The sequence below is a fragment of the Pituophis catenifer genome, unplaced genomic scaffold (genome assembly GCF_029215685.1).
Source record: "Pituophis catenifer annectens isolate HBS135680 unplaced genomic scaffold, rPitCat1.0.hap2 SCAF_6, whole genome shotgun sequence".
NCBI lineage: Eukaryota > Metazoa > Chordata > Lepidosauria > Squamata > Colubridae > Pituophis > Pituophis catenifer.
The window spans coordinates 82,886,304-82,898,988 of NW_027256886.1; the positions used below are offsets into that span (position 1 = coordinate 82,886,304).

A 12,685-nucleotide genomic window follows, 5' to 3' on the forward strand; every position below is an offset into this window, starting at 1 on the left:
GCAGGAGAGCAACTTCTTCCTGGAATCCCAATTCTTTTACCACCAGCAGCTCTCTTGGAGTGGCTCAGTTATTTACTCATCAGCACAAGTTGGATCATGACTTATCTTGATAGTTGTTCACCTCTTACAAAACTGGGCAGAGGTTGCATATGCTTCAAAAGGAACGATCATTAACAGGTAAAATCAGGGATAGTGGCTGTTTCCCATTGTCCTGTCCCATAGCAGAACACGGTAGTGGGCCTGCTGGTTTTAGGCCTAATTAGATTCTGCAAGTAATTTATGAATTTGAGTGACCAGAACAAAATCTATTGATTATGTAGTAGAAAAACTGGCCAGTCTATTGCCTGAGCCTGGTGGGGGCATATTCAGAGAGATTGGGGGGGGGATTCCAGATGTCCAGGAACATTCCCAACTCTTAAACAATTGGTTGCATAGGTAGTATGGTCATAACACCTGTATAGATAACCTGGTCCCTTAATTTATAATCTCAAAAGGCTTTAAGACATGACTCAAAGCTTGATGACAACGATGTATGCAGTGAAAGATAAAAGGACCAAGCTGATAATTGGGGCAGACTATAAACCACATTAAATTCTGGAGATGTGATATAACTCCCTATATAGTGGAATATTGCAGGGTAATACCTGAGAGACAAAGACCACTTCCACAGAACCAATACTGGATCTCAAAATACGTCAGATTTCTTCTGTTCTATGCGGACTGTAAAAAACAACAATTGTACAGTTTCTTCTTCAGTTACTGAAGTAAACCAGCTCAAACATCTACAGTTCTCCTTCAAACTCTTTCTGTATTACAGAAACAGGATAAAGAATGTGTTATTGTGAATGCCATAAATCAGGATCCACAGCTTCAGTTGCCTGATTCAAACACAGATAACTGACCACCTCAATATAAATGAGTGGAAAGCACCATATTTTTCTCAAAAAACTTTCAGATGTTAGAGAGAAGCCTGTCTTAGATGTTGGCTTATGCAGATGCACAAAAGCACTTACTCTAAAATGGCCATTAAGAAAAAAACACCTTAATAACGCCCCAAAATGGGGCGGTTCCTAGAAAAAGAACTCCCATTCCTTGTCAAGGTACCAGCAATGTAACCCAGGAATTACATGTTTTACACCGAATAAAAAGGTCTGATTGTTTACTTGTAACTCTGATCAGTTCTGCATTCACACACGTAGCTCTGTCATTTACACAAAAGTGTCATTTGGAGCCTTGTAATGCCAAAGGATTTAATGGTGGTGTTGAGGGCAGCCATTATCTCCTACAGGTATTCCTGTACATGATTCTTGCCTCTACCAAATTATCGTGAAATTAAAAGTATGAGGGAAAGGAGGGCAATTTGTGTGAATGCTCAGGTAACCAGCCCCAGATTCATGGTCTATGCATATCCTACATAAGAGATAGAACTTGTGTAAAGTTGTTTTTCAAATACTATACCTGCTGGCTCATGTGGCAGTAATTATTAGAGATGATTGACTGGGATAAGGCTGCCCCTGTTTAAAGAAGAAATCTGTAAGAAAAGACCTTACAGATTTCTATATGGGAACCTATAGTAGAATCCTTAAGACTGGTACAGGGCAGTTATTTGATGGACATAAGTTGTGGCTGCTCCATTGCTGGAGGTTTTCAAGAAAAGATTAGACAACTATTTGTCTGGGATGCAATAAAACCTCTTGGGCAGGGGGTTGGACTAGTAGACTTCCAAAATGCTTTCAAGCCCTATGATTCTATAAAAAGTTAACACTTCAGGCATCAAGCAAGTGAATGAGGTATTTTAAGAAAATCAAAGTAAGAAAGCAAATGCGACAAGATTCTGAAATGGGTGAACTCGCCACAGTACTCATTGTGATCTAACTCCTTGTGGAACATTAAGTGGAGGGAAGTCTCCTTAAAGCATGCCAAAGTTCTCTACGTGGCAAGCTAAGATTGTTGTCCCGAGTCTTACATCGAGTGAGTAGTTCATGTCTGACAATCTGCAGTATGAATGTATGTGTATATAGTTTATTTTTAACAATTAACAAAATGGAAAGTAAATGAACAGAAGTCCAAATCAAATCAATATTTGGTGTGAACACTCTTTGCCTTTAAAACAGTATCAATTGTTCTAAGTCGGGTGTCGGCAACCCGTGGCTCCAGAGCCGCATGTGGTTCTTTCATCCCTCTGCTGTGGCTCCCTGGCACCCTGTTGCAGCAGAGGGATGAAAGAGCTGTTACGCGGTGGCGATGGCCAGAGCCTTAGTGTGGGAGCAAAGTGCCCCACACTTGCTGAAACAGCATTCCGCCTTTGTCATGGTGCATTTGCTATTGCTGCCTCCATGGCCTGCTCACTGCACAGTGAAATTTAGCGCACTTCATAATGGGGAGATGGGTGCCCCCCCTTCTGGAGCCAATTACGACGCAGAGCATTGTCGATTTGCTCTTGCCTCCCAGATGTCAGTTGCTTTTCCTGCAAAGCCGCCAGTGTTGTGATGGTCTTCGGCTGATCTTTGGCGAGCTGCTCCTGGGCTCATTAGCCTCCAGATGTCAGATTCCTACCACCCATCACCAGTTCAGGGGTTCCTTTCCACCTATGCAGAGGAAAGGGGGGGGGGGGTGGAAGACAGAAAGAGGGGGAAAGAGGGAGGGACACAGGGGAAAAGAGACACAGAAAGGGAGGAAAGAAAAAGGGAGGGAAAGGGAAGAGGTGGGAAAGAAAAGGGGTGGGAAGAAAGATGGAAAAGGGGGAGGGAAAAGGAGGGGAAAGAGGGAGGCAGGGAAAGTCATATGATTGGGTGGGAGTGGGTGGGTGATGTTGAGTTGGCCACACCCACCAATGTTTTGTGGCTCCCGGTCTTTTCTGTGGAAAACGTCCAAATGGCTCTTTGAGTGTTTATGATTGCAGACCCCTGTAATAAAGCAAGTCTTCAACTATCTGGGGGATTATCTTCCAATCTAGTCTCCAAGCTATAGGAAAATGCAAATCTCATACTTACTATGTCATATTAAATGACAAAAACCAGGTTTTTACAATCCTTTTACTTTTCTAAAGTATACTAGCATATGTACCTGCAGCAATTAAACTCTTCTCAGCTAAGATTCAAGTACAGCTCTGTTTTGGAGCTCAGTTGGGCCCCTACAAGTCATTCCTTCCCTTGGAAAGAAATCCAAATTTCTGAGAAACAAATTTCAAGCACCTCCCTGCATTTGTAATAGTCCTTCACTGTGAAGCTGGCTGCCTCAAAATTGAAACATCTGCCTGGATTCACAACTTCTGCCACTGGCTTTAAGACCTTTTTCTTTCCAGTTAGTCTGGCCTCTCTAATGATGATTAACACCTTCTGGAGCCAGGTAATACAAGCCAAACTGCAGCTCTCTGGCTCTTATGACCATCATCTTGATGGACTATGAATGTGCTCCAACTGATCAGTTGCAAGCCAACTTTTCAGTCAGTGGCTCAAGAAACACCCATATTGAGCTGCTCTGCATACCCTCTCCAAGCAGCCACATAGCTCAGTCACATAATGATTTTTATTATTATTATTATTATTATTATTATTATTATTATTATTATTAATTATATACCGCCCTACTCCCGAAGGACTCTTGCCAAGAGATAAAACACGAGATTACAAAATTTAAAAACAGTATAAAAACCTAATTAAATAAATTTGGCCCGGAACAGATTAAAACACCCCTAAAGTTTTAGACAAATTTAAAATTTACAATTAAAAAGGGAGGTTAGGCCAGGCCAGCCTGTTGGAATAAAAAGGTCTTGAGGGCACGGCGGAAGGTGCGTAAATGATCCCAAAATTCAGAAGGGCCTTCTCTTTAGCCAGATTCAATGCCCTTTCAACAGTTATTAACTGAAAGAAGTTACAAAAATATTCCCTTCCAACAAAGACTATGCCCATGCAGTGGTAGAATGATTGCATTGACAGAACATGTTATGCTCTATTGTCCCCTCCATGCAGGAGCATGCCAGAAGTTATTTCCATTTTTTACTAAATACATAGCCATTATAATTCATTTTATCTTAAAATGCTATTATTGGACCTGTCTGGCTCATTCTACTGTGAAGTACTGCTCGGTAGTCTGTACTTTATGCCATAGGATTAACTCTTAACGCAGGGGTGTCAAACTCAATTCATTGAGGGCCACATCAGGGTTGTTTGACCTTGGCCAGCTCGACTTCACTCGTGTCAGGGGAGCCTGTGGTGGCATGCAACAGCCACCTGCAACCCTCTGTCAGCAAAAAAAGAGGTTGGGAGGGCCACACGGAGCCCTCCCGAGCTCCGTTTTTCCTGGCAGAGGCACCGTGTGTCAGTCCTTCACTGTTTCCAGGGCAGCCCCACAGGCCAGATCTAAGCACTATGTGGGGCGGATCCGGCCCCCAGGCCTTGAGTTTGACCCCTCTGCTCTAACCCATTTTACAGTAAATATTTTTAGACATTTCTGAATACACAGAGGGAGAAAGTACTGTACAAGTGTTAGGCAATTGTGCAAAAATTCTATAAACTAAGAACGTTTTCAGAAATAGAAATAGTTTAATCAATCAATAAAATAGAAAGTAAATGAATAAAAAGGGAATTCCAAATCAATATTTGGTGTGCCTTTGCCTTCAAAACACCATCAATTCACATCATACACCATGGCAAAACTTAGCACAGGAACAAAAGAGAGTTATACTGCATCAGCAAGGTCTCTCCCAGGAAGATTTCAAAGCAGACTGTTTTCAAGATGTGCTGTTTAAGCGCTTTTGAAGCAGTACAAAGAAACGGGCAATGTTGAGGACTGTAGACTCAGTGGTCGGCCAAAGAAACTTAATGCAGCATATGACAGACACATCATGCTTACTTCAACATTAGATGATTTCCAGCAGTGCCATAGCACAGAACCATCAGAAACCAGGTACACCTATCTACTGTCCAAAGATGTCTGCCCATAATAGTCTTCATGGAAGAATTGTGCCCAAAGTCATACCTACTACATGAAAACAAGGCTAAGCGACTCAATAATGCATGAAAGCATAGGAACTGGGATGCAGAAAAATGGCAGCAGGTGCTTTGGACTGATGAGTCAAAATTTGAAATATTTGGTTATAGCAGAAGGCAGTTTATTTGCCGAAGGGCTGGAGAGCGGTATAATGAGTGTCCGCAATAGTGAAGCATGGTGGAGGTTGGTGGAACAACTTTGAAGGAACCTTACTGAGTTTCTTCAAAAACTGTGTGCAAGTGTAACTAGATGAATTGATGCTGTTTTGAAGGCAAAGGGTCTTCACCCCAAATATTGATTTGATTAGGATTTCTCTCGTTATTTATTTTCCATTTTAATTGTTAGAAATAAACTATTAACACTTCTATTTCAAAAAGCTTCCTTTACAGCATTTTTGCACAACTGCCTAACACTTTTTACACAGTACTGTGTGTGTGTATACACACAAACTTCTATTTTATTTTAATTAAATGTGATTTCTGCTCTATAACCAAATAAAGATTTGATTGCTAGATTGGAAATTAAAAAAGTCACTACAGAGAAAATGAAGAGGGAAGATGCTTCTTTTTAAAAGGTTTATATTGACTTTACAAGGAATAAAGGTAAAGGAAGGTAACAAATTACTGGTAGAAAACTGCCCACTGAAGCAATATAGTTAAAACTAATGTGAGGAAAAAGGATTTTCTATGTCACAGCCAAGCTGAAACATTTTGGTGAAGGGTGAAAAAATACATGAAGCAAGAGAGGTAGAAAATTTTTTATTCAGCACAGGAAATCTCTGATTCTGCATGCAAAGTAACGTACAATTATTTTCATACATTTAATCTGACTTTACATGTTAATTAGTCACACAATGTTATTAATACAAGAAACCAGCATTCACCTTCACTATTCTACAATCTTATGTTCATTTCAGCCACATTTTAAAGGCACACAGATATGAGGAAGTTTTGCAGATCTACATTACAAAGCCAATACATGATCTACTTTTGACTAAAACTTTTTAAATGTTAAAACTGTTCATTCTGGCAGAGTGTTATTATTGCTGCAACATCTTGCTCTCGGTACCTTTTCCTTTCCCAGATCAAAACGCGGCTAAAGGAAACCTCCTGGAGCAACAAGAAAAGAGATCTTACGCAATTTTGCTTTTTTTTTTTTTTCTTGGCCGTGAAATTTATAATTTTCTGAACAGAGGAGATTCATATGCCAGAAGAGATTTAGAATTAAAAATAGTTATTTCAAACTGAGCTTCAATAAGCAAAGATAGTGAGTTTATTCTTATTGGGAAACTTAGCATCATTGAAACGCTATAAAAACAAGTTTATTTTATGTAATCGATTTATATAGCTACCTACTTGGCACACAACTCAGGGCAGCCTAAATCATCAATAAATAGTAAACTGAGTTATCCCCTCATCAAACACGTTCTGCAAGACTTCTTTGAATAAGGAATGTAAAAGGAAGCAGTTAAGTGGGACCAAAAAACTTGGCAGGGTGTATAGAAACTGCTGATAAAAGCATTCTCATGAACAGTGGCATGTCCTAATAGTTATTAAAACTGTAGTCAAGAGAATGGTTAAACTAATTTATAATATCCCAATCTGCATGGATCACTGAAATCTAATTTTGCCCCCACCCCCACCCCCAGGCAGCTTTCATTGTCAAACAAATCCACACTATAAGATGAAAGGGAACCATAGTTAAAACATTCTACAATGTGAGCAGGCTTGGAATCAGAGCTTGATATTGGACTACACAACCCCATTTCTCCACATTTATGGGGCTTTGGCTGATCTAGGCAGCAGACCGGCCGTGAAAAATGGGGATGACCCAGACTGTACAGTGACTGTACTGTCACTGTTGACAGTATCCTGGACTCTTTGGGAGGCACCTGCGTAAGCAACCGATAAATACTAATTTTCTCCTGGTGAACATCTTGTGTCAGTGGACTTGCTCCTGCTGGTTGTGAGGCAAGGAAGAAGGTGGCTCCAGCAATGGGGCAGGTTGCAGTTTCCCAGATAAAGCTGCAGATTCCGCTTCCACTGATTGACTACCATAAGCGCTGTCTTCCTTCAGCTCTGCGGTAGAGAGAAAAGGTGATCACTATCTTTTAATTTCGCCATTCACTTGCAGCCTTCCTTGTATACTCTGTATTGTTTTACCTGTGCTTTGTAGCTTGTCAAAAGTCTCTAATCTCTGCAGTAAACTCACACCTTCCGTCAATCCCATGGAGCCAAGCGCTTCCAACAGACCTTCAAGGCTGCCACCAGCAATCTGAGAAAAATCAAGAAATTAAAGGGAAACTCAAGAATGGGATGACCGTGGGAATGTATGAAGAGAAGGATGACTGACCTCATAGCTGAGTAGGAGTCTTCTGCTGGGGGAAACGGTGTCTTTGTACATCTCTACTAAACTGCAGAGACCTAATTTCTTGGCCAATTCTGTCCAATTTGCCCCTTGGCAGCCCTGGTTTAAGAGTGTCTCTAGTCTCTGAAGAACATCGTTATTCAAAAGTAAGATGTTCCCTGACACAAAGAGAGATGGGAGGTGAAGAATGAGAGTTACTTATTTCCAAAAATAAATAAATAAAAAATCAGAAATACTGCTAGTCTTACCCTGCATTTCTATGCAGGGGGATATGTCCAAAATAGCATAGTGCCCTCTCCATAGTCAGAAGCAAGTTAGGTACCCAAAATAACTTGGCACATATCAAGTCCAGCAAGTTAGTTTGTAGAGGGAGTCTGCCAGATTTACCTACCTTGGTTAGGCGCAAAAGAAATACCAGTCTGTGTCTTTCCAGCATCCTGTTTTAAAGCTTGTAGTAGTATCTCTCTTACCTACAAAGAAAAAAACTGGATCTGAAATATTCCTACTAGAAAGTGGTGGGTTTCAAATTGTTTTACTACTGGTTCTGTGGGTGTGGCTTGGTGGGCATGGCATGGCTTGGTGGGCATGGCAGGGGAAAGATACTGTAAAATCTCCATTCCCTCCCCACTCCAGGGGAAGGATACTGCAAAATCCCCATTTCCTCCCGATCAGCTGGGATTCGGGAGGCAGAGAATAGATGGGAGTGGGGCCAGCCAGAGGTGGTATTTATCGGTTCTCCGAACTATTCAAAATTTCCGCTTCTGGTCCTCCAAAACTGATCAGAACCTGCTGAAACCCACCTCTGCTACTAGTTACCTTTTAGTAAGGCAACACTTGTTAAAAGGAGACATATCTTTCATGGGGGAACTGTAACAGTATATATGGGCCCATTTCACCATAAATGTGATGTAAAAAACACATGGAGAGCAAATTTTTTTTTTTTTTTTAATTTGATTTATATGCCGCCCTTCTCCGGAGACTCAGGGCGGCTTACAGTGCATTAAGCAAATCAGAAGTTCTTAACAGATGTGAGTAGTAACTGAATTACTTCACTGCTCCAACAATCAACTGAACAACTTCAGCCATTACCTACCTTCTGGCTACAAGTCAAATCAAGTGGGGTATGTCCCCGACCCTGATTTGTTTCACGCGTTTTGGACTGCTCACTCTCCAACACAGGAATATAATCCAGGCCTTGCTTCATCAGTTCCCCATCAGTCTCTTCCAGTTCGGTCACCCAGTCCTCTTCATCCAGCTCAATGTCACTGTTTGGTTGGGATGAAGAATCTAAAATGGGCTCATCGTTTTCACATAAAACATCTGCTCCTGGGAAAGGAAATGCAGAGCAGTCAGAACATTGCTGAAATGGAGCAAAAATTATGAATACTTTACCTGCTTTTAAGCAAAACTACAGATGAAAGATCTAATTATGACAAACCTCAGCTATGAGGATTATCATTTAAAAGGCCAATACTGTCAACGTTGCTGAAACCAATTTTTTATCTCCTATGTCTAGCATACATTCTTGATTCCATCTTCTTTTGAAAAAAGAAGAATCAATAGTCCATTTTTTTTCATGTCACTACATGGGTATTGCAATGGTCATAAGTTCAGGCATGGTAGTATATCCTACAGAGATAGATGACTTTCCCTAAGTGTTGTGAACTACAGCAGCCATAACTACTCTGTTTCCCCGAAAATAAGACATCCCCTGATAATAAGCCCAATTGGGCTTTTAAGCGCATGTGCTAAAATAAGCCCTCCCCGAAAATATTTAAACGCATGCGCAACCAGCCCACATCATTTCCTCTGGTTTCCTCCACGCGCCCCAAAATAATAAGACCTCCCTGAAAATAAGGCCAAGCGCTTATTTCGGGGTTCAAAAAAAAATATAAGACAAGGTCTTATTTTCGGGGAAACACGGTATCAAGGCAGCGCTATTATCCTGTCTTTCATTTATATTTCAACACGTTTGGGACAATATAATTAAATAAACTATAACATGGGTGTTTAAGAGAGGAGATTGATGCGGTAAGGTGGAAACTAATAGCAAGAAACAAAAGTATCAGAATGTGAAATTTAAACTTTCAGTAATTCCTGCTTTCAAAACGTGAATACTGTTTAACACAGAAATCAGAGATGCTATTCAGCAGGTTCTGACTTGTTCTGGAGAACCGGAAATTTTGAGTAGTTCGGAGAACCGGCAAATACCACCTCAGGCTTGAGTGGAGAGGGAATGGAGATTTTGCAGTATCCTTCCCCTGCCACGCCCACCAAGCCATGCCCACAGAACCAGTAGTAAAAAAAAAATTGAATTCCACTACTGCAGCAAAGCAAAAAGTTGAAGAAGAGGTGTTCCGTTCCCTTTCTCCCACCAAACCCCCTATTTCTCAGAGGAAACGAAATTACTCAGGATGTATGGAAGAAATGCCTTACCTGCACTGATTAGCATCTTTGTAAGAATTGGAGAACCCAATCCTGCTGCCAAGTGAAGGGGTGTATTCCCAGCAGACGTCTGAGCGTTTACATCAGCTCCCAGCTTGGAAAGAAAAAAAAGGATAGAGAGTGAGTGAAAGATAAAAGACAATCGTTCCTATCTGTGCAAAAGGATTTAGATTCCAAGATTCAAAGTAGATGCAGCCTATTGTATGGGTTGTATCAGTGGTGGAATTCAATTTTTTTTTTACTACTGGTTCTGTGGGCATGGCTTGGTGGGTGTGGTGTGGCTTGGTGGGTGTGGCAGGAGAAGGATATTGCAAAATCCCCATTCCCACCCCACTCTGGGGCCAGCCAGAGGTGGTATTTGCCAGTTCTCCAAACTACTCAAAATTTCTGCTACCGGTTCTCCAGAACCTGTCAGAACCTGCTGAATAGCACCCCTGGGTTGTATGTACAACCCATGTCTTGAACATACAATTTCTACTCTCAGAATGTCTTACCATTTCCAACTAGGATTTCAGATTTCACTACTTTCAGCCAGCAATAAATAACAGACACTAATAATAAAACCTAACTAGAGGGTAGCAGACGGGAAAAGGATATGCTAATTAATAGTTAACAGCTTATCTCACAGATGCCAGCTTATTTCCTTTATCTCTTTTTAATAATTGCAATACTGAATGAAGCCAAAATAATAAATACGTTAACAAATACAAATGTCACAACTAAGAAACCTACTGCAAGGCCAATTATGTTTAGTGTGTATTATTATAATTATACATAAATTTCAAAAAATTGTTCACTACATTGGTTTCCATCCTCATTAACTGAGCAAACTTCAGCAAGTAGCAAAAGTCAGACAAATTGGTAAAACAGTCTTAGGTCAGAACTGAATAAAAGTTTTATGAAGGGAATGGAATCAGGATGGCAAAATGGAAGCACTTTTCTATTTAATACACCCTTGTATTTTTTTTTAATGTTTTATTAATTTTATCATCTGCATATATTTAGCTTTTATCCTTTACTAACATCAGCTCTACAAGGATCAAGAAACAAACACTATGTACACTTTTAATTAGAAAACCTAGAGTAGGGGCCACATCAGGGTTGTGTTTGAACACGGAGGGGCAGGGGATGTGTGGCCAGGGTGGGCGTGGCCAGCTCAACGTCACTCATGTCAGGGGCACCATTAGTGGCCAGAGCACTCTGCCAGCAAAAACGGGCTCCCGAGCTCTGTTTTTGGCTGGGACAGCCTCCTGTAACCCTCTGCCAGTGAAAACAGAGCTTGGGAGGGATGCACATAGACTAGTCCCTCTAATTTTCTTGGCAATGTTTTTTTTGGAACCTTTTTCAAATTTATTCAATTTCTATAGCCGCCCAACTCAACCAAATGACTCTGTTCCTGTCACACTTGCCTCCACCACTTCAATTACCCCACTTATCTTCACTCCGTCATTGCCTTTTTTTTCTGCCCTGTACTCAGCCACTCACCTCTGCTATCCCATGCACCACCCAAGGCGATCTTTGTCATCTTCCTCCTCTTCTTTGGTGAAAAGGGCTCTTCTCACTACTACCATCATCCCAACCACTGGGCTCCTGGTGAGCCTGCTCCACTTTAGCAGTCACAGCCCACTGTGAATTCCTGTGTACATGCCTGGTCTGTCTGCCAGGGATGCAGCTTGCTGCTTCCATCTGTTGGCCCACCATGGTCTTGTAAAACCAGACCTTGCTGATTTGAAAGGGGCTGTCACCTCCTAGGGCAGGGGTCGGCAACCTTAAACACGCAAAGAGCCACAAGGGTCCTAACTGGAAGCCCCCCGTTCAATTCTGGAGCCAACTGGAAGTCCAGTTCCCCCACCATAGAGTCTCCTCCTAGCGTGGTGTTGTTTTTCCTCTACCTGTCCTAATCAAAAGCCCTATCAATATTGGAGCCAACTGGCAACAAGGAGCCGCAGCAGAGGGATGAAAGAAAGAGCCACATGCGGCTCCAGAGTTGCGGGTTCCTGACCCCCGTCCTAGGGAAAGCACGTGGCCATGGGTTGCGAATCATGACCTAGAGCAGCCAGACGATCTAGAGCAGCTGACTGATGGCTCCCTGTCCTTGCCAGGCTCCTTGTCTGCTGCATTCTGCTGTTGTGGCCCGTCAGCGGCCTGTGCAGCTAGTAGCTGAATCCGACAGCGAAGAGGCTGGTGTGGTGCTGCGCCAGCAGCCTGTGCAGCTGGCATTCGAGTCAGACAATGAGGAGGCTGGAGAAGATGTGGTGCCAGAGGCGGGGATTCAGCCAGGGCCTTCAGAACCTCCAGAAGCTCCCTTAAGTGAAGAGGACGAAGAGGAGGAGCATCTTCTTGATGCATGGGCGTGCAGAGCTGCCAAAAGGCAGGTCTCCTCAAGAATAAGGCTTGAGGCTAATTGGCCACTCCCTTCACCTATTTAAGGAGGAACGCCGACTGAAGCAATTTGCAGGGAACAACTTCGTTCACATACCTTCGTGTCTTGTCTTGCTTATCTTATCAGCTTCCTGCAAATTGCTTCTGGGCATTCTGCCAACCACAGTAAGCTTTCAGTATTATTCTTTGAATTCTTGGTGGCTGTTAATCCAGTTAATTAACAGCTGTTGTAAAAAACTGGTTTATTTAGTAAACTAAGGTTTGAACGGACTTTGTGTGTGCTGTGTTCTTTGGGGTCCGTAGCTGGGGCAGAACATCTGCACCATCTCTGGGCTTGGTGGAGGGGTCTTTGAATGCTTGGTATACTTGTCTGGGCTCTACATTGGACACAGTTCACTGCCTCCTTATGAAGGGCCAGCAGCTTTCAATATGTTGAAGCCTACAGACTGTTTCTCTAGAGTGCTTCCAGCACATGCTCTACAGCAAATGATGGACGTGC

The 12,685-nt window shown here is 42.1% G+C and overlaps 1 protein-coding gene across 5 annotated transcripts in view; it reads right to left on the reverse strand.

Annotated features, from left to right (window-relative positions):
- Positions 1-5,734: 5,734 nt before the first annotated feature.
- Positions 5,735-12,685, reverse strand: part of NFKB2 (nuclear factor kappa B subunit 2) — a 43,758-nt gene continuing 36,807 nt past the window's right edge. For all 5 annotated transcript variants that reach the window (XM_070945232.1, XM_070945233.1, XM_070945230.1 and 2 more), the window contains 6 exons: positions 9,796-9,898; positions 8,453-8,685; positions 7,751-7,829; positions 7,345-7,517; positions 7,155-7,266; positions 5,735-7,070 (listed from right to left, as the gene is read on the reverse strand). In XM_070945232.1, coding sequence (XP_070801333.1) covers positions 6,934-7,070; positions 7,155-7,266; positions 7,345-7,517; positions 7,751-7,829; positions 8,453-8,685; positions 9,796-9,898 — 837 coding nt within the window. In that variant the 3' untranslated portion in view covers positions 5,735-6,933. The remainder of the gene's footprint in view (positions 7,071-7,154; positions 7,267-7,344; positions 7,518-7,750; positions 7,830-8,452; positions 8,686-9,795; positions 9,899-12,685) is intronic.